The sequence below is a fragment of the Heterodontus francisci genome, chromosome 27 (genome assembly GCF_036365525.1).
Source record: "Heterodontus francisci isolate sHetFra1 chromosome 27, sHetFra1.hap1, whole genome shotgun sequence".
NCBI classification, from domain to species: domain Eukaryota; kingdom Metazoa; phylum Chordata; class Chondrichthyes; order Heterodontiformes; family Heterodontidae; genus Heterodontus; species Heterodontus francisci.
In genome coordinates, this window is record NC_090397.1 from 8,923,746 (window position 1) to 8,950,209 (window position 26,464).

The window sequence follows — 26,464 nt, forward strand, 5'->3', positions numbered from 1 at the left end:
ACAGCCCACCCCCTCCCCATGATTGGGGTGGGGGGCGGGTCATCCTGGCTATTTAAATGAGCCGCCCCGCGGGAGATCCAGCCCAATAGTAACTTTCAAAATAGAACTGACTGGATGGACCAGAGAGTCTTTTTCTTGCTGTCGTTGTTTATAAACTGGTATTTACCCCATCTCTGGAATTCATCTCTTGATCCATGTTTGGACCAAGGCCATAATGAGCCTGGAGCCAAGTGGTCCCTGCAGAATCCAAACCAAGCATTGCTGAGCAGGTTAGTGTTCAGTAAATGCTGCTTGATCAACGGTACCTTCCATCACTTTGCTGATGATCAAGAGTAGACTGATGGGGCAGTAACTGGTCAGATTGGATTTGTCCACATTGTCAGGTCGATGCCGTAGTATGATAATTTGGCTAGAGGTGTGCCTAAGTTCCCGAGCACAAGTCTTCAGCACTACAGACAGGATGTTGTCAGCACCACAAACTTTATGGGTGGCACAGTGGTTAGCACCGCAGCCTCACGGCGCCAGCGACCTGCGTTCAGTTCTGGGTACTGCCTGTGTGGAGTTTGCAAGTTCTCCCTGTGACCGCATGGGTTTCCGCCGGGTGCTCCAGTTTCCTCCCACAGCCAAAGCACTGCAGATTGATAGGTAAATTGGCCATTGTAAATTGACCCTAGTGTAGGTAGGTGGTAGGAGAATGGTGGGGATGTGGTAGGGAATATGGGATTAATGTAGGATTAGTATAAATGGGTTGTTGTTGGTCGGCACAGACTTGGTGGGTTGAAGGGCCTGTTTCAGTGCTGTATCTCTATGACCTGTAGCCATTGCTGTGTCCAGTGTGCTCAGCCTTTTCTTGGTGTCCAATGCAATCAAATTGGCTGAAGACTGGTATCTGTGATGGTGGGGACCTCCGGAGGAGGCCGCGATGGTCATCTACTCGGCCTTCCTGGCTGATTTGTGAACAGCTCAGCCTTGTCTTTTGCAATCATGTGCTGGGCTCCCCCATCATTGGGGATGGGGATGATTGTGAAGCCTCCTCCTCCTGTTAGTTGTTTAATTGTCCACCACCATTCACGCCTGGATGTGGCGGAACTGTAGAGCTTAGATCTGATCTGTTGGCTGTGGGATTGCTTAGCTTTGTCTATAGCATGCTGCTTCCACAGTTTTAGTCTCACCGGGTTGGCACCTTCTTTTGAAGTAAGCTCTTGGCTTGCTCTCCTGGACTCCTCATTGAACCAGTGTTGGTCTGATGCTTGATTGTGGGTTATGCTGGGCTATGAGGTTACAGATTGTGGTGGACTACAATTCTGTTGCTGCTGATGGCCCACTGCGCCTCATGCATGCCCAGTTCTGAGCTGTTAGATTTGTTCTGAATCAATCCTATTTAACACAGAGTTGGTACTGCCACTCAACACAATGGAGGGTGTTCTCAGTGTGAAAACAGGATTTTGTCTTCACAAGAACTGTGCAGTGGTCAGTCCTATCATTACTGTCATGGACAGACACATCTGTGACGGGCAAATTGGTGAGGACAAAGTCAAGTAGCTTATACCTTTGTGTTGATTCTCTCACCAGCTCCCTCAAGCCCAGCCTGGCAGCTATGTCCTTTAGGAACTGACCAACTCGGTCAGTGACGGTGTAACTGAGCATCTCTTTGTGAAGCACATTGAAGTTCCCTCCGCATAGTACATTCTGTGCCCTTGTTACCTTTAATGGTTCATCCAAATGGTGTTCAACATGGAGTACTGATTCAACAGCTGACGGAGGGCATAACATTTAATGCATCCCGTGGAGTGAAAGATAACACAGAGAGTTTCACAAATATTCCCATTCCTTTGCATATCTTTACCTTGTGACTAATAATAGAATTGGTTGCTCTGGGTTAAGATTTTAAAATCAACAGCCAATACCAAATTTCTAGGAAAATGAATTTGAATACAAACCAACAAATTGGAAATATGAGCAAAAATTGTGCTATGTTTCCGAGGCTGGGTGTGGCACGTGAGCTGCCATTTGGAGATTCCTACCCTACTAGGGTTGCCAACCCTCCAGGCTTGCCCTGGAGTCTCCAGGAATCAAAGATTAATTTCTTGGACACTGCCGCAAGAAACTGAAGGAGCATTAAAAAAAAAGTGTTTTTCTCAACGAAGAACAAAGAACAGTACAGCACAGGAACAGGCCATTCGGCCCTCCAAGCCTGTGCCGATCTTGATGCCTGCCTAAACTAACACCTTCTGCACTTCCGGGGCCCATATCCCTCTATTCCCATCCTATTCATATATTTGTCAAGATGTCTCTTAAACGTCGCTATCGTATCTGCTTCCACCACCTCCCCTGGCAGCAAGTTCCAGGCACTCACCACTCTCTGTGTAAAAAACTTGCCTCGCGCATCCCCTCTAAACTTTGCCCCTCGCACCTTAAACCTATGTCCCCTAGTAACTGACTCTTCCACCCTGGGAAAAAGCTTCTGACTATCCACTCTGTCCATGCCGCTCATAACTTTGTAAACCTCTATCATGTCGCCCCTCCACCTCCGTCGTTCCAGTGAAAACAATCCGAGTTTTTCCAACCTCTCCTCATAGCTAATGCCCTCCAGACCAGGCAACATCCTGGTAAACCTCCTCTGTACCCTCTCCAAAGCCTCCACGTCCTTCTGGTAGCGTGGCGACCAGAATTGCACGCAATATTCTAAGTGTGGCCTAACTAAGGTTCTGTACAACTGCAGCATGACTTGTCAATTTTTATACTCTATGCCCCGACCGATGAAGGCAAGCATGCCGTCTGCCTTCTTGACTACCTTATCCACCTGTGTTGCCACTTTCAGTGACCTGTGGACCTGTACGCCCAGATCTCTCTGCCTGTCAATACTCCTAAGGGTTCTGCCATTTACTGTATACCTCCCACCTGCATTAGACCTTCCAAAATGCATTACCTCACATTTGTCCGGATTAAACTCCATCTGCCATTTCTCCGCCCAAGTCTCCAACCAATCTATATCCTGCTGTATCCTCTGACAATCCTCATCATTATCCGCAACTCCACCAACCTTTGTGTCGTCCGCAAACTTACTAATCAGACCAGCTACATTTTCCTCCAAATCATTTATATATACTACAAACAGCAAAGGTCCCAGCACTGACCCCTGCGGAACACCACTAGTCACATCCCTCCATTCTGAAAAACACCCATCCACTGTTACCCTCTGTCTTCTGTGACTGAGCCAGTTCTGTATCCATCTTGCCAGCTCACCTCTGATCCCGTGTGACTTCACCTTTTGCACCAGTCTGCCATGCGGGACCTTGTCAAAGGCTTTACTAAAGTCCATATGGACAACATCCACCGCCCTTCCCTCATCAATCATCTTCGTCATTTCCTCAAAAAACTCAATCAAATCTCATTTGCTTTGAACGCTTTAGCAGTGATTAAGAGATCGGAAATGGGGCAAAGGCTGTTGGACAGGATGGGTCACTTAGAGGCAGGAGGTCATGTGATGAAACATCCAGAAATACATCCAACCAGAGTTGGCAACACTAATGCGAGCCCAGTCCCCAATGGGGCATTCTTCAACATTTGAACTGCACTTCCTGCCAAGGAACCCACCAAACCCACAAACTCGAATCAACCAATGGTGTTGGTGATGGTGAAGCCAGGTGTGATTGGTTGTATGATCAGAGCCTCTCACACTTGTAGGTGATTATGGAAATGCAGACAGCCAATAGACAATTGAGACAAAACATTGGCAAGTTCTTGAGGCAAATATTCACCTAGTGAAATCTGTACGGCTGCCATACAGGTAGTTTATTTAGATACAATTTCTTACTGGTTTATATTGAATAAAGACCTCACTAGTAATGATACATATATTTGAATTAATAAATAATCATTAGAGTATTCCTCGTGAGACAGGAGGCCAATCAATCTTCATCTTATTCTGGTGCCTGTCTTTCTACATAGACCATTCTTAAACTTGAAACAAAATTGGTGATAAGTCTATTTTCGGTGCTCATCTTCCTGATGAACGTCCTTCAGAACAGCTCAGCCGTCACTTCAGATGAGGAACTGGACTCCTAAGCAGTTAATAACCCAGACAATTTTCATTTTGATATGCAATCTTTCCTTTTGTAATTACATACTTGATTAGTTCCCGATGGCCTCCAAACTGATAAATCAAGTGCTCCCACCTTTAAAAAAGAGAGAAGGATTTAGTGCAGCAGATATATGAATCTCAGTGTAGCTATATAAAGGAATTTTATTTGGATCTTCAGTTTGGGAATGTCAAATGACTTTGTGGATGTTGTAGCAAAGTGTAAATAGGTTAACTGCAAGCAAATCAAAAAAGGATTGCGTATAAATTGTATCATCTTTTAGAATTTAAGATATTGCACTGTCTAAATGGGAAAAAAACATTTGCATAAATATTGTAGGTTTTGCAAATTATAAAGAAAGACATGCTTTATATAGCATCTTTAATAACTATAAGGTGCCCCAAAGCACTTTACAGCCCATGAAGTCCTGTAGTTACTGTTGTAATGTAGGAAACTCTGCACCTCTGACAGTGCAGCACTCCCCCAGTATTGCACTGGAGTGTCAGCCTTCATTTTGTACTCAAGTACTGCACTGGGAGGTGGAAAGGTCACAGACCTGAAACGTTAACTCTTTCTCTCTTCACAGATGCTGCCAGACCTGCTGAGTATTCCCAATACGTTCTGTTTTTATTTCAGATTTCCAGCATCAGCAGTATTTTGCTTTTATTTTAGTCTGACATAGATACCTTCTCAGGTTCAGTGGGGTCAGTCACTCTCATATGTGGTGTGACTCTCTTGTAGGCATGACTCATACTGGCCTGTATCGCCTTGAACGATTGTCAGGCGTAACAACGGAACCCCCTTTTCACCTAAACTGGATCATCATGTCTTTCTCGTGTGTACTGATTCAGCTTCGCTGAAGCAATCATTTGGTGAGGTGAGGCCTGACAGGAACCAATGAGCTGCTTTATTTTGCAGTGAAAAGATACAGAATAAAATAACACAAGCAGAATTACGAATGTTAAAGATTGCACAGCAGTGTTTAGAGAAGACCAAGGGAATTTTCCTAGTGTTCGGGCTAACATTCAATTCTCAGTTACTATCACCAAAACATATGAACTGGTCATTCATCTCATTGCTGCTTGTGGAATCTTGCTGTACGATAATTATCTCCTGAAGGTGCCTACTGTGACTACACTTAAGAAGTACTTTGTTTGCTGTAAAGCATTTGGGGCCATCCTGAGAATGTGAACGGTGCTCTCGAAATGCAAGTTTTTTCTTACTATTTAGACAAAGAAAAAGAAAATGACTGGCACTATTTTAATTGAAAAATCAATTCAGTTAATGGCTGTCCATCTTTTGAACTTTATCTTTCGTGGTCTTGTATTAAAGTCAGTAATGGTATATAGATCCAGAATATGAAATAAATAAATTTATTAAAATTCAAAGCTAAAAATTGACGACAATGCCAATTCCCTCAATATTACATAAGAGTGACAGCCTGGATTATGTGCTCAGGTTTCTGGAGTGGGACTTCAATCCACAACCTACCTTCTGACTCAGAGGAAAAAGTGCGACCTCTGAGTCACAGTTGACAAATTCAAAATTATAAACACTCCCATCAAGGAACTGAACCCCAGTCTTCCACATAACAAGCAGGAATACTAACCATTACACTAACGCAAAAAACATTAGACAAAGTCTTGCATTAAAAAACTGGATTATCCAATAGAGTCATACAGCATAGAAACAGGCCCTTCGGCCCATCGTGTCTGTGCTGGCCATCAAGCATCCAACTATTCTAATCCCATATTCCTGCACTTGGCCCATAGCCCTGTATGCTATGGCGTTTCAAGTGGTCACCTAAATACTTCTTAAATCTTGTGAGGGTTCCTGCCTCTACCACCTCTTCAGGTAGTGCGTTCTAGATTCCAACCACTCTCTGGGTGAAAAAATGTTTCCTCAAATCTCCCCTCAACCTCCTGCCCCTTACCCTAATTCTATGCCCCCTGGTTATTGACCCCTCCGCTAAGGGAAAAAGTTTCCTCCTATCTAACCTATCAATGCCCCTCATAATCTTGTACACCTCAATCAGGTCCCCCCTCAGCCTTCTCTGCTCTAAGGAAAACAACCCTAGCCTATCCAGTCTCTCTTCATAGCTGAAATGTTCCAGCCCAGGCAACATCCTGGTGAATCTCCTCTGCACCCTCTCCAGTGCAATCACATCCTTCTTATAGTGTGGTGACCAGAACTGTACACAGTACTCCAGCTGTGGCCTAACTAGCGTTTTATATAGCTCCATCATAACCTCCCTGTTCTTATATTCTATGCCTCGGCTTATAAAGGCAAGTATCCCATATGCCTTCCTAACGACCTTATCTACCTGTGCTGCTGCCTTCAATGATCTATGGACAAGTACACCAAGGTCCCTCTGACTTTCTGTACTTCCTAGGGTCCTACCATCCATTGTGTATTCCCTTGTCTTGTTAGTCCTCCCAAAATTCATTACCTCACACTTTTCAGGATTAAATTCCATTTGCCACAGCTCCGCCCATCTTACCAGCCCATCTATATCTCCCTGTAATCTAAGGCCTTCCTCCTCACTATTTACGACACCACCAATTTTCATGTCATCTGCGAACTTACTGATCATACCTCCTATATTCATGTCTAAATCATTAATATACAGTACAAACAGCAAGGGTCCCAGCACCGATCCCTGTGGCACACCGCTGGTCACAGGCTTCCAATCGCAAAAACAACCCTCGACCATTACCCTCTGCCTCCTGCCACTAAGCCAATTTTGGATCCAATTTGCCAAATTGCCCTGGATCCCATGGGCTTTTACCTTCTTAATCAATCTCCCATGCGGGACGTTATCAAAAGTCTTACTGAAATCGATGTATACCACATGTACTGCTTTACCCTCACCAACACATCTAGTCACCGCCTCGAAAAATTCAATCAAGTTAGTTAGACACGATCTCCCCTGACAAAGCCATGCTACTATCCCTGATTAATCCCTGCCTCTCCAAATGGAGATTAATCCTGTCCCTCAGAATTTTTTCCAATATTTTCCCAACCACTATGTTGGACTCACCGGCCTGTAATTACCAGGTTTATCCCTACTACCCTTCTTGAATAATGGTACCACATTTGCTGTCCTCCAGTCCTCTGGCACCTCTCCTGTGGCCAGAGAGGATTTGAAAATTTGTGTCAAAGCCCCTGCTATCTCCTCCCTTGCCTCACATAACAGTCTGGGATACATCTCATCACGGCCTGAGGATTTATCCACTTTTAAGTCTGCTAAAACAGCTAATACTTCCTCCCTTTCAATGCTAATATGTTCAAGTATATCACAATCCCCCTCCCTGATCTCCACACCTACATCGTCCTTCTCCATAGTGAACACAGATGAAAAGTAATCATTTAAAACCTCACCTATGTTCTCCGGCTCCACACACAGATTGCCACTTTGGTTCATAATGGGCCCCACTCTTTCCCTGGTTATCCTTTTACCCTTAATATACTTATAAAACGCCTTGGGATTTTCCTTTATCTTGCCCGCCAGTGTTTTTTCATGCCCCCTCTTCGAGTGGCTGTGCTCGCTGCTTCCGTCCCACCCCCAACAATATCCCACTCCCTCCTACCATCGCACTCTCTTCACTGCTGCCTCCCGCACCCGTCTACTCGCTCCCCGCCTTGCCACTTCTCCCCCCGCCCACTTGCTCCCTGCTTCACCACACCGCTTCCTCCCCTCTGCTCTGCCTCTGCTCCCCGCCCCCTCCCCTCCCCTCCACTGCCTATGTTGTCACTCTCCCTCTCTCCCCACTTCCCCCATGTGGGGAAGAGAGGCGGCAATCGCGGGGAGCAAGTGGCCGACAGGTGGTACGGGCAGGGGGGTGGGGCGGTGGTGGGGGCTGTGGAGCAAAGAGCGAGTGGCTGAGGGGGGAGAAGTGGCGAGATGGGGAATAAGAGGTGAGCAGACGCTGCAAGACACGAATTAGTCCTGGAAAGCCAGGTGCTGATGTAGGCTGTGCATGCGCAGCACCATACTGACAGCAAGAGTCCATTCTGCTCATGTGTGAAGTTGGGAGAGATCTGATGACGTTGGCACTGGACTGCGTTGTCAAGAGTCACTTTGTTTAAATTAAGCACTGTCAATAACAATAATAGCAACTTATATTTATATAGCACCTTTAATGTAATAAAACATCTCAGGGCGCTTGACAGGAGTGATTATAAAGCAAAATTTGACATCAGTCACATAGGGCAGATGGCCAAAGGTTTAGCCAAAGAGGTAGATTTAAGGAACGTATTAAAGGAGGAAATGAAGTAGAAAAGCAGAGAGGATTAGGGAGCGAATTCCGGAGCATAGTACAGCAAAGTGGGAATTTAGAGCTAACACAATTAAATTAGTGGATCATTTAAATGAATCAAATTTTAATTAAGAGTTCCTCTACTTCTTTTAATTCCATCAGCAAACATTCATTAAATTGAAGTCTAAACTGTTTAGAATTAGTTGCATAGAATGTGGCAAAGGAGCATAAGTTCCAAAGTCCATAGCAGCGGAGAGGAAAAAATAAATAGCAATACCCAAGAGTCCTGGTGAAGAGAAAGCAATGAGTGAGGAATCTGTTAGTGTGGAATCTATTAGTGAGGAATTTTGCATTTTCCTTTAACAGCTACTAAAATTTCCACTCCAAATTGTACTACTCCGGAAAACTAATTGATGAAGGATAGTACTGGAGCCAATCTTTACTCAGTCTTACATTTATTACAGAGTTAAACATTACAAGCATGCACCTCCTAACTCAACCATCTACCATTTTCAGTAAATGTCTCTTTATATGTGCTCAAGTGAAACACCAATTAATGCCCTCCGCTTGCATATAATTAAACACATAAGAAATACAATTAACAACTATTTGTAATGATTTGTGCTTTTATTTTTAACAGCCATATCTTTATGATTTTAATGCATGACATACCTTGGTGCATTAATGATGAGGATATCTCCTTGCTTTCCTACCTCCAAGGAGCCATGAGACTGAGATTTTCCAAGGGCATAAGCAGCATTGATGGTGGCAGCTGCCAGACTCTCAGCCATTGTCATCTTCATATTTACACATGCCATGTGCATGATCATTGGCTACAGGGGAAGTAACAATGAAGGTGAACATTGAGGTTTATGGAAACCAGAGAAGCAAAGTTATCAATGAAATATCCATATAGTACACAGCCCTCACTCTTCTTTACAGTTGTAAATTCCCTTTAAACTGCAAGACCGATCTGAATGTGGGTGACACAACTATCCTAACCCACAGCTCAGTCTGTGCATGTCTGACACAGAATTTGAAGGTTGTCGAAAGTGCAATTTTCAAGACAACTTGCAATATAGTGCCTTTAATGCAGAAAAATGTCCCAAGGTGCTTCACAGAGGCAATAGAAGAGGATGTTGAGCCAAAAGAGGCGATATTAGGAGTGGCAACCAAAAGCTTGTTTTCCAACAGGGTCTTAAAGTAGGAGAGGCAGGTGGAGAGGCTGAGAGGTTCAGGGAGCAGATTCCAGAGCTTGGGACCTGGATGGCTAAAAGAGGAATAAATTGTATTGGTGGGATTCAGTGCACTTTGTCTCAGTGATTGCATTACTCTGTCAAGGAAAGGTGGAAGAAGCCATCAGGCCTCTCCTCAGACTACTTAAATGCTAAAAATCAATAGCCCTGACATTAAAGGGGGGAGGGTATGGTCTGCATGAGTCCTGAAGCAGACAGCAATTCCAGGAAGTCCAGAGATGTCGATACCAGATCCACTACCTGGGCAGCAGGTGGAAGTGGGAATTTGGGAAGCATGAGGCCACAGCCAAGAATCAGTGGGAATGTTAATTTAGAAATTCACAACATGGTTTCTGAAATATAGGTCATGCTGTACAAATTTGATGAGTTTTTTGAGAAAGTCACTGGGGTATTGGATGAGGGAAATCTGGTAGATATTGTCCACCTGAACTTTCAGAAGCCTCTGATATGGTTCCTCACACTAGGTCTCACCGCGAGATGGAGACTTATGATATCAGCAGGAATTTGAAACGCTGGATTGGGAATTGGGGTGGTGGGCAACACAATGGCAAATGGTATTTAATTTCGATAAATATATAGAGTCAGGCATGTTGGTTGGTTGGTTGGCAGGGAATAAAACAGTGAGATTCAGAGAGAAAAAGAGGTTGCTGTTATTATGCAGAGATCACTGAAGGCTCATGGCGAGTATAGAGAAACTGTAGCTAAAGCTAACAGAATATTTAGGTGGGACTAATAGAATTATTCAATATAAAATGTTTTTAAAAAAGCATTTTGACACTGTACAGGTACTGGTCAAACTGCGTCTAAAAGTCTAGGTCCAGTATTGGTTCCCCCACATAGTGGGCCATATAGTGGCCTTGGAAGAGGTCCAGTGGAGAGCTACAAGAATGATTTCCAGCTTCATGAAACTCAGCTACTCAGATAGGATCAAGGACCTTGGTACACTTACTTTAGACCAGCATAAATTTAGAGGAGACCTGACAGAGATCGATAAAATCACAAAAGTGCTGGATTATGTGTCGATTGATAGATTATTCCAGTTTAACAGATTGGGGAGGACCAGAGAACATGAGGCAAACTGTGGAAGAGCAGGAATAGACTGGATGGTGGGCAGTTCTTCTATTCCCCATGAGTGATGAGCCCCTGGAATGTGTTGCTAGTGGGTGTTAACTCTGCTTTCAGGAGGGAGCTGGAATGCTTCCTGACTGGGCCAGAGATCACATCATATAGAAGCTAAGTGTCTTTAAAGATAACACATAGTCCATGCTGTTACAACTAGGTGAGAAAGGGGTCTAGGGGTTTCCTCTCAGCCTTTTCCTGGTTTTGCCGTAACAGGGTTTAATTTTTAAAACACCGTGTTTTTAGCTTCCCCTCAGTGAGTCCTTGCTCACTGCTCTCTAATTGTAATGGCAAAGAAATCAACCAGACAGGTTTTCTCAGATTTAAACAAGAACGATGTAAGTTTATTAACCTTAAAACTCTAATTCAGTTAAACTACTAAAAATACCAGATGTGACCACGTTAGCATGCATACACGATAAACATGCAGATAGAGCCAGAAAAGGGGAAAGTATCAAGGGAAAGGTTTGAAGCAACGAGTTCATTTGCTGTCTTTTCGTTTGATGTAAAGTCTTTGATTGCAGTTCGATTTTGCTGTCTCGTTGGGGCCCAGTACACTCTTTCAAACTTGTTTTGATGGTTTTCTGTCTTGGCTTAGCTTCTTCAATGGGAGGGACAGGGACACAGGGAGATGCTCCCTCTTCAAGTTCAGTTGCAGTCTGACCCAAACTGTTCTGTGAGCACAATTCAAAACTCCAAGTTGGCCAGCAGGTTAGACATGCGATTAACCCTTTATTTGAGACAAACGCTCCTGCGGTTTATGGATTTCCATCTTAGCAGACACCCGCCTTGGGGGGAAGGGAGGGGAATGGAATGATGGCTTTTTACACATTCAATGTCTGTTGATCAAAATCTATTTGGGTTAATTGAATCAGGGAGCAGTTCCATTGTCTTCTCCAGGCAACTGTCACTTAGAATGCAAATGTTTCCAGCCCTTGTCCTTTTAAAATGTAGGTACAGCCATATTTCATCCCAGTAAGACTTGAAAAATTAATGTTTCATATGACGAAATTAATATGCCTCATTCTTGGCAGGTGTGGTTTTCCTCACAATGCAATCTCCTGAAATGGTTCCATTGCATGAGGGAGTCAGAGAGGAATTTTTCCAGAGTATTTTTCCCTCATTGGCCCTGTTTTTTTTCTCTTTTTCTGCTTCTCCCAGGAGAGCGGAGGGGAAAGGAGAATGTGGGGGAGGGATAAAATGTTTAGCCATGATGCTCAAGCCATCATCATATGGGACAGGCTTGATGGACTAGTTGGTCTTTTCCTCCCTGTCAATTTTATATGCCTGGTTCAATGGTGGAAGAAGCGATTTCAGTGCTGTTTAATACCAGCTCCTGGTAACCTAACCAATGCTGGTTGGATAACCCACCTTCCTTCCCACTCCCATCCACATTGAAGTGACAGGGGCTGAATTCGGCCAGATGGATACACCATGCTTTGCCAAATCTCCAAACTAACGTTGGTTGTCATAGTTTATTGAAGGAGGTGATTGTATATTGTGATCTGTCCTCTGTATATTGTGATCTGTCCTCTGTACATTTTATTTTTGAAGTACCAGACGTAACTGAAACTTTGACAATGACAACATAACCTTTATTCAGTCACTGCTATTATTTAAATGTAGAAATTGGCTTTAAAATAAACTTTTCTATTTAATTATTGCCGTCAGGTAATGCACAATGGACAATAGTTATCCTTCAATCAACTTTACAAAAACAGATGATCTGGTCATTTGTGGGACCTTGCTGTGTGCAAACTGTCTGTCTGGTTGCTTACATTATAACATTGACTGCACTTCATTGGATGTAAAGTGCTTTGTAACGTCCTGCCATTGTAAACAGTTGTGTATAAATGCAAGTTCTTTCTTTTCAAAGGTTCCACATCCAAAATATGAACTCATTTGTTCTCTCCATTAAATACATCATTCCATTTACCAAACAATTACAAAAACACTGGAAGAATGGATTTACTTACCATAGAGAAGCAATATGCATTAGGGTTAAAATCACTACCAAGAGCAACAATCACTCCAGCATCAAGCATGTCTCGAGCTCGTGGGGTTTTAAGCCTAAAAATGTTTTAAAAATGCAACTATCAGCATTATTTCAAACGATATAAGTTTTAGATCATTTGCCAGTAATACTCTAATGTATTCTTCAGTTTTCTCCGACTTAGGCCTCACATATCCCCATCTCTTCTCCCCACCATTGGTGGCTGTGCCTTCAGCCATCTAGCCCCTAAGCTTTGGAAGTCCCTCCCTAAACCTCTCTGCCTCTCCATGTCCCATTTCTCTTTTACGGTCCTCCTTAAATCTACCTCGGAACAATTTTCAGTCTTCCCTCCCAATATTGCCTTCTTTGGCTCGGCCTCCATTTTTGCCTGATTGCCTTTCCTTGTCAAAGGCATTATACAAATGTAAGCTTGTTGTTGTAAAGTTTCTCCCAGTGTTGTGAAGTTACTCAGGTTAGCTATTTTTTACATCGTGCCACATCCTTTTGTATTAATAAGGGCCAATTTTCATTCTCATACAACTAATGAATCAGTTTAGTCCTCAATAAACAGTTAAATACTTCAGCCAAAGTCTCCATTCTCCAGTTTCCTCATGTTCTATGAATTCTCGGCTGTGTACCTGTATATCCTCTGTCAGTGTTTTCAGCTTTTTAAACAACACTTCCTCTCCCCACTCACTCTACTTGAGAGGTATTTTCATGATTAGCTGTGGCGAACAGCCCACTTCAATTGATCCATATCCTATTTTCCACAGGAAAACAATCTTTCTTGAGATGTGGGCATCGTTGGCAAGGCCAGAATTTATTGCCCATCCCTAGATGCCCTGAGAAGGTGATGGTGGTGGGCCTTCTTGGTGATTGGTTTTAACGACTGAATCGCTTGCTCGGCCACTTCATAGGGCATTCAGTCAAGCATGTTGGTGTAGGTCTGGAGTCACATGCAGGCCAAACTGGTTAAGTACGGGTTTTTACAACAATCTGGCAGTTTTCATGGTGCAGCCCGCAAACTGACAGCTTTATTGAATTACATTCTACTTACCATGGTGGGATTTGGACTCACAACCTCAGGGTTGCTCGTCCAGTACCATAACATCGAATTATAATTACCATGTGAGGGCTCTGTACCGCTACCTTATAGGGAGAATGGAAAAGGAACTTCTAATAAAAGAGAATAGTGAAGGAAAGGCTATAGCTGGGAGTCCCTAATCCTCCACCTCCAGGATTGTCACAGAGTCTTCAGTAATTCCTGGGAGCAACCAGGGAGAAAAATCGTAGAGGCATGAAAAAATAAATTGTTATCTATTTTCATTTTCTTTGAACCCTTTCATTTATTAATTATAAAAATATTGGAGATAGGAAAAAGGCTGTTTGGCTGATGGTCAAGACTGGATGACTATGAGCCTGTTGGCCATGGTGATGGATGTGAGAAGTGACCAATGGTGGAAGTGTGGGAGCGGGGCAGTTGGAAACAATAGGTCATATGATGTAACCTTCCGCAATATACCTACATTACAATCCTAGCTATAGCAGTAGCAGTGGCTGGTATTCAGGAACAAGGTACATAAATATTAAATGGATCCAGGGACTTAGTTAAGTGGGGCACTGATGGTCCCCACTCTAGGATACCAAGTAAGGTTGGCAATGAAAAAGCAATGCTAATAACTATGCAATCTTCCAAAATTCTCTGGAAGCAGGAATTGAATTCAAGATCCTCGGATGGGTCAGCCAGACTCCTAGGTAACTCCGGTAGAAACTACTGGAAGATGACAGGGACCCAGACGTGCCGGATCACTGTTTCTGGGGCTTTCCTCCCATGCCTTAGGTGGCCAATGATGCAGGGTTTGGGGGGGTGGGGAAGGGGTGGAGGTGAGGCATCAATCCGGGGGTGGAGACTCCCTACACTCTGCTTCCCTATTATCTAATTTAGGACCGTGAGCTGCTATGTTTGAGATAGATAAGGCATACTGGTCTCCACGTGGGAATCACCCAGGAGGTGGGTAGTCTAGAACAGAGAAGCAACCTGGGCCCTACAGACTGGCAATCAATGGGGCTGGGGAAGTTATAGGTGGTCGCTGGATTTTGTGACTAAAGTGGGGCAGGCAGTGTTGGGATTGCACCCACATAGGTGCCCGCCAGCCTCTTGCAAATTAGGCAATCTGTTCTTAATCTCACCAATTTAACTATTCTGTTGCAACCTTCCATCATTGTGACCCACGGAGCTTCGGGTGATTATTTACCCACTGCATTTACCTACAATACAAAAAAATCACATGGAACAAACTAGAAGCTTCCATATGTACATCAAGGTCAGTGAGCTTTACCCAGACTGGAGGATTGCTCTCCAATGCCTAACCTATTTACATTAGTTAATCCTGTGAGCAATTCAATATCCATTATAGCCCCAAAAAATGGCCAACGTTAGCAAAACATGTTTGTCATTCCAACTAACATTGACTGAATGACTCACCTATAACCATTATGGCCTTTAAAAACGGCAACACTGATAAACTCCTGATAAATTATTATCTCATGCAAACAGTGCCAGAGTTAATGAAATGTATCTCAGCGACCCATGGCAATTCTTTCAGCAGTAAGAAAGGCTGATTTCACAAGTGGCACACACATGCATAAGGCCCTTCAAGTTATACAATGCTAGTTGCTGTTTATTCAATGGAATGGGAATACCAGCATCCTTAGGACTGTGGACTGTGTGCAGAGATTATTTTACTCTTGTTATTAGCGTTTTGGACTCCCTCGTATATGTTCTGGGGTAAGCAAGCAATCAACCTCACATCACTTTTGTGTACTGAAGGGCTTAAGGGATATGGGGATAGGGTGAGGATGTGGAGTGGAGGTAGATCAACCATAATCGTACTGAATGGTGCAGCAGGCACAAAGGGCTGAATGGCCTACTCCAGCTCCTATTTCTTATGGTTTTATTCATACTCCATCAAAAGTAAATGGTGCTATGTGTTCATTCTGCTTTTGCTCCTGAAACCATCCACCCCCAAACCGCACCGCTCTCCCCCACTTCCTGCATCCAACGACACTAACTCATGACATTACAACAACACTTAAGAAGCTCAACACCATCCAGGACATAGCAGGTCCTATTCACTTGATAGGCAGCTCATCCACCTTAAACATTCACTCCTTCCACCACCGGTGCAACATGGCTGCACTGTGTACCAATGTTCTCTCTCTTTTGTTGTGTGCAGCCTGCTCATTTGAATGCACGGTACCTTTAATTTTTTTTTGAGCAGCAGCATGCACGCGGTATCTTAAAAGGGGACAACTTGTCAGCAGCCTGCACGATACCTTCCACGTGCATGCAGCTTACAGGGAACATTGTTGTGTACTATCTACAAGATGCACTGCAGCAACTCACCAAGGCTTTTTCAACAGCACCTCTCAAACCTTCCATCACTACTCCCTCGAAGGGCAAGGAAACACCATCATCCCCAAGTTTCCTTTCAAGTCACAAACCATCCTGACTATATTGATTGTTCTTGCATCATTGCTGGATCAAAATCCTGGAACTCCCTACCAGCATTGTTATAGAGTCATACAGCACTGAAATAGGCCCTTCGGCCCACCGTGTCTGTGCCAATCATCAACCACCCATTTATACTAATCCTACATTAACCACATATTCCCTACCACATCCCCACAATTCTCCTACCACCTACCTACACTAGGGGCAATTTATAATGGCCAATTTACCTATCAATCTGCAAGTCTTTGGCTGTGGGAGGAAACCGGAGCACCCGGCGGAAACCCACGCGGTCACAGGGAGAACTTGCAAACTCCGCACAGGCAGTACCCAGAACCGAACCCGGGTCACTGGAACTGTGAGGCTGCGGTGCTAACCACTACGCCACTGTGTCGCCCACTATGGGAGCGCCTTCACCACACAGACAGAGTAGTTCAAGAGGTAGTTCACCCCCACCTTCTCATAGGGCAATTAGGGATGTGCAATAAATGCTGGCCTTGCTAGCGACACATATATCCCGTGAATGGATTGGAAAATGTTGAGGGACAACTGTTGCTGCCCCCTGACATCTTGTTCAAGTAGCTATTTTTGGGTGAGCCCTTTGATTGCACTCGAGCTCAATTCTGTCTTCACCTGGGAACCATTACTGATCTCCTGTCCTCTGCTCTCCTTTCATGAGCTCTAAGGTCAATTGTAGTGCTCCCAAAATTCCATCTCCACTGAGATCAGCTAACCCAGCAAAATGCAAGGATTGAACCTGGACTCTCCTGGTCTATATGGCTCATCTGAGCACTGCCTTTACCCACTGAATCACTGTGGACTGGTTAATATGAAGGGAAGTCAATGTAGCTGACTTAGAAAGCAAAGGCTGACACACTCTTTGGCTCAGTGGTAGCACTCACATCTGAGTCAGACGGCTGTATATTCAAGCCCCACACCAGAGACTTAAGCATAAAATCTTGGCTGACTCTCAAGTGCAGTACAGAGGTTGTGCAATCTTTTGGATGAGACAATCAAACAAAACCCCGTCTGCCCACTCAGCAGGATATAAAAGATCCCATGGTTCTATTCAAAGTAAAGCAGGGGAGTGTCCCCTGTGTCTTGGCCAATATTTGTCTCTCAATTATCTGGTCATGATCACATTCCTGTCTGTGGGAGCTTGCTGTGGGAAAATTGTTTGCAACGTTTACCACAATAGATCAGTGACTACACTTCAAAAATACTTCATTGGCTGTAAAGCGTTTCAGAATGTCCTGAGCTCCTGAAAATTGTTATATAAATGAGTCTGTTTTTCTTCCTCATTGCTCCAAGTTAATGCGTTGCAAGAATTATGAAAAGGATTAAAGGAAGACCAAGAAGGATTGAATGATTAATGTTAGAAAAATGAAATATTTAAGGGAAAACAACTGAAAGCCAGTCAGCCTAATCCCATAAGCATTAAGTGCAACTTTCACTGTTTTCCTTGGGTTGATTAACCATTTAGCTGAATTAACTCAATGCTCTATTCATGATACCCAAGAGGTAGAGCAGGCAATCTCTGTGAGAATGATTCTGAACTCAATTCCTGTACAGCCTGGGGTCCCTGAGGTTGAATCAGCGATGCTGACACCTGAATGGTGGCACAAGGTCATGACTCTCCACATCAGGAGGCACTGAGTGAATGCTCAGAATTCCTTCCAAGAGGAGGGACTATCTGAGAATGGGTCACCCTGGGCTAGTCTTGCACACAGGTTAGTTGTCTAAGTAGGGCCTGAGATTAAGGTTCCTGCCTGGCTTCTCAATAAGGAAGGATACCTTACACAATGTATAGGACCTGTGGGAACAGAGAAACTGAAAATAAAAGCAGTATGAGCAGTAAGTTCCGTAGAATCATAGAAATTTACATTCAGCTCGTTGTGTCCATACTGGCCGACATTAGCCATCCAGCCTCATTCCACTTTCCATACCCTTGTAGGTTATGGCACTTCAAGTACATATCCAAGTACTTTTTAAATGTTATGAGGGTTTCTGCAGCTACCACCCTTTCAGGCAGTGAGTTCCAGATTCCTACTACTCTCTGGGTAAAAATAAATCCCCTCAAATTCCCTCTAAACCTCCTACCTTTTACCCTAAATCTCTCAATCAAGGGAAATAAAGCCTTTCTATCCACTCTATCTAGACCCCTCATAATTTTATACACTTCAATTAGGTCTCCCCTCAGCCTCCTCTTTTCCAAGGAAAGTAACCCTATTCTATCCAATCTTTCCTCATAACCAATATTCTCCAGTTCAGGCAACATCCTCGTAAATCGTCTCTGTACCCTCTCCAGTGAAATCTTTCTTACAGTGCAGTGACCAGAACTGGATGCATCTGTGGCCTAACTAGTGTTATATATAATTCCAGCATAAACTCCCAGCTGTTACAATGTATGCCTCGGCTAATAAAGGGAAGTATCCCATATGCCTTCTTGACCACCATATCTACCTGTCCAGCCACCTTCAGGGATCTGTGGACATGCACTCCAAGGTCCCTCTGTTCCTCTACATTATTCTATATCCTATCATTTATTGTGTATTCTCTTCGCCTTGTTAGCCTTCCCCAAATCCATTACCTCACACTTCTCCAGATTGAACTCCATTTGCCACTGTTCCACCCACCTGACAAGTCATAGAATCATTTACTTATGGCATAGAAGGAAGCTATTTGGCCATCGAGTCCATGCCATCTGTCCTAGGAGCAATCCAATCAGTCCCACTCCCCCGCAGGATCCCCACAGCCCTGCAAGTGCCCACCCAATTTCCTTTTGAAATCATTGATTATCTCTGCTTTCACCCTCGTGAGCAACAAGTTCCAGGTCGTTCCCACTCACTATGTAAAAAAGTTCTTCCTCACATCTCCACTGCACTTCTTGCCCAAAACCTTTAATCTGTGTCCCCCTAGTCCTTGTACCATCAGTTCATGGGAACAGTTTTTCCTTCTCTAACTTATCTAAGCCTGTCATATTCTTGTACACCTCTATCAAATCTCCCCTCAATCTCCTTTGCTCCAGGGAGAACGACCCCAGCTTTTCCAACCTAACCGTGGAGCTGAAATCCCCCATCCCTGGAACCATTCTGATAAATCTCCTCTGCACCATCTCAGGGACCTTCACATCTTTTCTAAAGTGTGGTGACCAGAACTGGATGCAGTAATCTAGTTGGGGCCTAACCAGAGCTTTATAAAGTTTCAGCATAACTTCCCTGTTTTTGTACTCAATGCCTCTATTTATGAAGCCCAAGATCCCATATGCTTTACTAACCACTCTCTCAATATGTCTTGCCACCTTCCAAAATTGATACACATTCACCCCCAGATCCTTCTGTCCCTGCACACTCTTTAGAACTGCACCATTGTCTATATTGCCTCACCTTATCCCTTCTGCCAAAATACATCACTTCACACTTGTCTGTATTAAATTCTATCTGCCACTTGTCTGCGCATTTTGCTAGCCTACCTATGTCCTGTTGCAGGCAGTTTGTATCATGCTCACTATTTGCAACTCCTCCAGGTTTGGTGTCATTGGCAAATTTTGAGATTCTATTCTGTAGTACAAGATTCAAGTCATTTATACATAGCAAAAAAAAACAGTGGTCCCAGCACTGACCCTTAGGGTACACCACTGTCTACCATCCTCCAGTCTGAAAAATGACTATTTACCACAACTCACTGTTTTCTGTCCTTCAGCAAATTATTTTATTTACTTACAGATACAGCACTGAAACAGGCCCTTCAGCCCACCGAGTCTGTGCCGACCATCAACCACCCATTTTTATACTAACCCTACACTAATCCCATATTCCTACCACATCCCCACCTGTCCCTATATTCCCCTACCTATACTAGGGGCAATTTATAATGGCCAATTTACCTACCAACCTGCAAGTCTTTGGCTGTGGGAGGAAACCGGAGCACCCGGAGAAAACCCACACAGTCACAGGGAGAACTTGCAAACTCCACACAAGCAGTACCCAGAATTGAACCCGGGTCACTGGAGCTGTGAGGCTGCAGTGCTAACCACTGCGCTACTCATTTGTGTAAATGGACACTGATTCTCCTATTCCACGAGCCTCAATTTTGTTCATCAGCCTTTCATGTGGTACTTTATTGAACACTTTCTTCAAATCCATATGGACAATACCCACTGCATTCCCTTCATCAACCCTTTCTGTTGCTTCATCAGAAAATTCAATTATCCTTAATTAATTCAAACCTCTCCAAGTGCTTGTTGATTTTTTTTCCCTGATTATGGTTTGTAAAACTTTACCCACCACCGATGCTAAACTAACTGACTAGGACTGTCCTTACAGCCTTTCTTGAATAAGGGTGTCACATTTTTCACTCTCCAATTCTCTGGCACCTTCCCCATATCTAGGGAAGATTGGAAGATTATGCCAATCCCTTCCGCTATCTCCACCCCCATCACCTTTAGCAACCTGGGATGCAAACCATCCGGACCAGGTGACTTATCTACCCTAAGCATAGACAGCCTTTCCAATACCTCCTCACTCAATTTTTCCATTAATATATTCCTGCCGTCTACAGCTTTCTTCATCATTTGCAACTACATGGTCAATTTTTGCATCACCTGCAAACTTCTGAATCATACCCCATACATTCAGGTCCAAACCTTTGATATATATCACAAAAAGCAAGAGGTAGGGCAGTGGTTAGCACCGCAACCTCACAGCTCCAGCGACCCGGATTCAGTTCTGGGTACTGTCTGTGCGGAGTTTGCAAGTTCTCCCTGTGACTGCGTGGGTTTCTGCCGGGTGCTCCGGTTTCTTCCCACAGCCAAAGACTTGCAGGTTGATAGGTAAATTGGCCATTGTAAATTGCCCTTAGTGTCGGTAGGTGGTAGGAGAATTGAGGGGATGTGGTAGGGAACATGGGATTAATGCAGGATTAGTATAAATGGGTGGTTGATGGTAGGCCAAAGGGCCCGTTTCAGTGCTGTATCTCTCTATGACCTAGTACTGAGCCCTGTGGAACCCCACTGGAAACAACCTTCCAATCACAAAATCACCAATCAAACGCCCCACCATTGCCACTTGCTTCCTGACTCTGAGCCAATTTTGGAACCCAACTTGCCACTTTGCCTTGGATCCCATGGGCTTTTATTTCATGACCAGTCTGCCATGTGGGACCTTATCAAAAGCCTTGCTAAAATCCATTAGACTACATCAAATGCACTATTCTTATCGACCCTGCTTGCTACCTCTTCAAAAACTTCAATCATGTTAGTCAGACATGACCTTCCCTAAACAAATCAGTGCTGACTGTCTTTGATTAATCCATGTCTTTCTAAATGAAGATTTATCCTGTCCCTCAGAATGTTTTCCAATAATTTTTCCACCACTGAGGTTAGGCTGACTGGCCTGTAATTACATGGTCTATTCCTTTTTCCCTTTTTAAACAATGGTACAATGTTAGCTGTCCTCCTGTCCTCTGGCACCACACCTGTAGCCAGAAGGGATTGGAAAATAATAGCCAGAGCTTCTGCTATTTCTTCTCATTTCCTTTAACAGCTTACGATACATTTCGTCTGGGCCTGGGGATTTGTCCACTTTCAAAGATGTTAAACCCTGTAATATTTCCTCTCTCACTATGTCAATTGCATCTAATATTTTACTCTGCTCTTTCCCGATTGCAATGTTTGTATCGTCCCTCTCTTTTGTGAAAACAGGCTCAAAGTATTCATTAAGAACCATACCAACATCCTCCGCCTCAACACATAGGTTACCCTTATGGTCCCTAATAGGCCCTACTCTTTCTTTAGTTATCCTCTTGATATTTATGTATTTATAAAAAGTCTTTCCTTGATTTTACTTGCCAATACCTTTTCATGCCCTCTCTTTGCTTTCTTAATTTGCTTCTTAATTTCACCCCGACACATTTAATACAGTATTGAGCTCTCGGTATCTGACATAAGCTTCCCTTTTCGCTTTATCCTACCCTGTCTGCTCCTGGATATGCAAGCAGCTCTAGATTTGGGAGTCTCACCCATTTTCTTCATGGGAATATATTTGTTCTGACTATTTGGGGGTTCAAAGCACACTCCCAGTGGTGTGATTATCCCCTCTTTGTTCTTCAGTTCAACTCATATGTCCTTGTTTGATGATCTTTCTACCACATCATCCCTCCTCACAGCTATAACTGTTTCTTTAATATTGTGACACCCTCCCCTCCTTTTTTATCCCCCATCTCATTTCAAAACCTGTAATTGGGAATGTTGAGCTGCCATTCCTGCCCCTCTTTCAGTCATGTCTCGGTAATAGCTATAATATCATATTCCCATGTGTCAATCTGTGCTTTCAGCTCATCTGCCTTATTCCCTAAACTTCCTGCATTGAAGTATAGATCATTTCGCACTGCCAAACTGTATTTTCTAGCCTTTGTTTCCTCTGTCTTCTAAACATGCTTACTAAATTTCTGCCTTTCATTTCCAACTTTTCTTCTCTCCCTTCTGAATTTACCCTCAGGTTCCCATCCCCCGGTTAAGCTAGTTAAAAACCTTCGCAACAGCACTAGCAAAATCTCCTGCGAGGATATTGGCCCCGGTCCTGTTAAGGAGCAACCCATCCGGCTTGTACAGGTTCCTTCTCCCCCAGAAGCGGTCCCAATGCCTCAGGACTCTGAAGCCCTCCCTCCTACACCATCTCTCCAGCCACATAATCATTCGCTCCAACTTCCTATACCTATACTCCTATAGAGATTACTACCTTTGAATTCCTGCTTTTCAATCTCTCTCCTAGCTATAAACACTGCCTCAGGACCTCATCCCTGTTCTGCCTATACCATTGGTGCCGATATGGACCATGACCTCTGGCTGTTCACCTTCCCCCTTCAGAACTGCAGCCACTCAGTGACATCCTTGACCCTGGCACCAGTGAGGCAACATACCATCCTGGAGTCAGGTCTGTGGCCACAGAAGCACCTGTCTGTTCTCCTCACTATTGGACCCCTACCACTATTACTCTTCTACTTTGCTTCCTTCCCCCCTCTGCAGCAGAGCCACCCATGGTGTCATGGACTTAGCTCTGCCTGCACTCCTGAGAGGATCCATCACTCTCACCAGTATTCAGAACTGGTGAGCGAGATGCAATCAGGGGATCTCTGCCCTACCTGCCTGATCCTCCTTGTCATTCTGGTGGTCACCCAGTCCCTCTCTCCCATACATTTTTAAGCTGCAGGGTGACCACCTCCAGAAACATTCAAAGATCCACAAAGCTCTTGGCCTCACGGATGCCCTGTAGTGACTCCAGCTGCCGATCAAGCTCCGAAACCCAGAGCTCGAGCGGCTCTAGCTGACGGCACTTCCTGCACACGTGATGGTCAGGCCACACCAAGTGCCCAGGATTTCCCATATTTATATTTATATTTCCCATATAAAATTGGCCAAGTGTCAGGAAACAGAGTAGTTATTAATGGTTGTTTTTTGGACTGGAGGAAGGTTTATAGTGGAGTTCCCCAGGGGGTCGCTGTTAGGACCTCTGTTCTTCCTGATATATATTAATGACCTCAACCTTGGTGTACAAGGCACAATTTCAAAATTTGTGGATGTTGCAAAACTTGGAAGCATTGTGAACTGTGAGGAGGACAGTGTAGAACTTCAAAAGGACACAGGGGATTGGTGGAATGGGCGGGCAAGTGGCAGGTGAAATTTAATGCAGGGAAGTGTGACATGATTCATTTTGGTAGAAAGAACATGGAGAGACAATATAAAATAAAGGGTACAACGCTAAAGGGTGTGCAGGGGCAGACGGACCTGGGTGTACATGTGCATAAGTCATTGAAGGTGGAAGGACAAGTTGAGAGAGAAGTTAATAAAGTATACAGCATCCTAGGCTTTATCAATAGAGGCATAGAGTATGAAAGCAAGGAAGTTATGTTAAACTTGTATAAAGTACTGGTTCGGCCTCAACTGGACTATTGTGTCCAGTTCTGGGCACCGCACTTTAGGAAAGATGTGAAGGTGTTAGAAAAAATGCAGAAAAGATTCACAAAAATAGTTCCAGAGATGAGGAACTTCAGTTATGAAGATAGATTAGAGAAGTTGGGAGAGTTTTTCTTGGAGAAGAGAAGTGTAAGAGGAGATTTAATAGAGGTATTCAAAATGATGAGGTGTCTGGACAGATCAGATAGTGCGAAACTGTTCGCATTGGTGGAAGGATCGAGAACAGGAAGGTACAAATTTAAGGTAATTGGCAATAGAAGCAATGGTGACATCCAGGTCCACCACCGCTGCTGCTGCCAGCAAGTCTCTCTGTGATACAGATAAACACCTCCCTGCTTTCCCAATTAATTCCTCCAGACTTCAGCTCTCAGGTCCCACTGTCTCCTGCTCAGTCACTAGGACGGCTTCTTTTTTGTAAAAGACTAGCTCAGCACCTCTTCCCTCACTGCGCCAGATTCACCGAGTTAAATACTGTGTCAAAGTAGTACTCTGTCGAGCAGGACTCTGTGCTATGTACTACTTCCAGCGGGCTATTGAATCAAGTGAGCCTGATCTTTTCTTTACCTGATGTCTACAGGTGTGTACTTCGCAGCAGAATGCACTGGGCAACATGTCTTATATAGAATTACATAGCATTTTACAGCACAGATATCAGAGCATTTGGCCCAACAGGACTATGTCGTTGTTTGTGTTCCACAAGAGACTCCTCCCACCCCCTTTTCATCTCATCCTATCAGTATCTCCTTCTATTCCTTCCACCCTCATGTGCTTATCTAGCTTCCCTTTAAATGCATCTATACTATTCCCTTCAACTACTCCCTGTGGTAGTGAGTTCCACAGTCTCACCACTCTCTGGGTAAAGAAGTTTCTCCTGATTTCCCTGTCGGGTTTATTAGTGCTTATCTTATCTTTATGGCACCTAGTTCTGGTCTCCCACACAAGTGGACACATCTTGTCTATGTCTACCCTATCAAACCCTTTCATAATTTTGCAGACCTCTATCAGGTTACCCCTCAGTCTTACCTTTTATATGGAAAAGGATCCCAGCCTGTTTAATCTTTCCTGAAAGGTATAACCTCTCAGTTCTGTTATAATCCTTGTACATCTTTTTTGCACCTTCTCCAATGCCTCTACATCCTTTATCAAGACCAGAACTAATCCAAGTGTGGTCTAACCAAGGTCCTTTATAAGTTTAACATAACTTCACTGCTTTTCAACTCTACCGCTCTAGAAATGAACCCCAGTGCTTTGTTCCCTTTTATATCACCTTATTAATCTACATTACGACTTTACATTATTTGTGAATCTGTACTCTCAGATCTCTTTTTCTCCACTATCCCATTTAGACACTTAAGTAAAGTAGAATACCTCAGTATGTAAGCAGTGCTCGGAAGAAGCACAGCAGATGATTTTGCAGTTGCCATGGCGGCAATTCCAGCATCACTCACTTCCTCCAAGTGACTTATAGCAAGAGCGCCAAGTTCAGCACCGAGCTGTTTATTAGAAAAGATGAACAGTGAGAGGCAGCTACAGACCTTGCTGCATTAGAATGTGCTGCCCTACATTAATTCATAGCACCATCAATTTAGAACACTCAAGGCAATAGAGGGTCAAATGAACATATGTGCATAAACTAAAGAGCACAACAGGAATGGAGCCCCTTATACAGGCCTAATATCTCTTTATGTGGCTTGGTGTTCAATTTTGTCTGATTTGTGAGATGCCTTGGGACGTCTTACTAAATTAAAGGTGCTATACAAATGCAAGTTGGATCATTTGTTTTTGTGCTTACAGTTTGATTTAAATTGTTGTTATCACAGATTAATTAAATGCTATTGCATAAAATCTCATCGATTTGACAATATGTAAATATAGCAGATGCTGTGGTGTGTAATTTTTTCATTTGAATTATATGTTAATATATCCCACCCTTACCTCTGCTGCATGCATTGGATGAAGCTCATCGCCATGAAAATTAATGTGGAGTTTCATCTCTTTTCCGGCCTGTAATATAGCCCTGGTGGAATCCAGATCAAAGACTCCTCTTTCACAGAAAACATCAATGTTATCGATGTGAAATTCACCTTTCATCATCATCTCCTTCAGTTTAGGGAGCTGAACATTAATGACTTCATCCACTGTTTCTCTGGCTGTCTTCCCTCTGGTGTACGAAAATCACATTTACAGCAGTTACCTTTATTTCAAGCATCGTATGGTCCCATGTTCTTCTAAATATTTTAAAATTAAAGCCTTTGGATGAGAAAAGCTTTTA

The 26,464-nt window shown here is 43.7% G+C and overlaps 1 protein-coding gene across 1 annotated transcript in view; it reads right to left on the minus strand.

Moving 5' to 3' along the window:
* Positions 1 to 3,756: 3,756 nt before the first annotated feature.
* amdhd1 (amidohydrolase domain containing 1) overlaps positions 3,757 to 26,464 on the minus strand; it is a 32,131-nt gene continuing 9,423 nt past the window's right edge. The window contains exons 5-9 of the mRNA XM_068058775.1: positions 26,128 to 26,353; positions 25,561 to 25,685; positions 12,693 to 12,786; positions 9,014 to 9,174; positions 3,757 to 4,178 (exon numbers count right to left, since the gene is read on the minus strand). Coding sequence (XP_067914876.1) covers positions 4,073 to 4,178; positions 9,014 to 9,174; positions 12,693 to 12,786; positions 25,561 to 25,685; positions 26,128 to 26,353 — 712 coding nt within the window. The 3' untranslated portion in view covers positions 3,757 to 4,072. The remainder of the gene's footprint in view (positions 4,179 to 9,013; positions 9,175 to 12,692; positions 12,787 to 25,560; positions 25,686 to 26,127; positions 26,354 to 26,464) is intronic.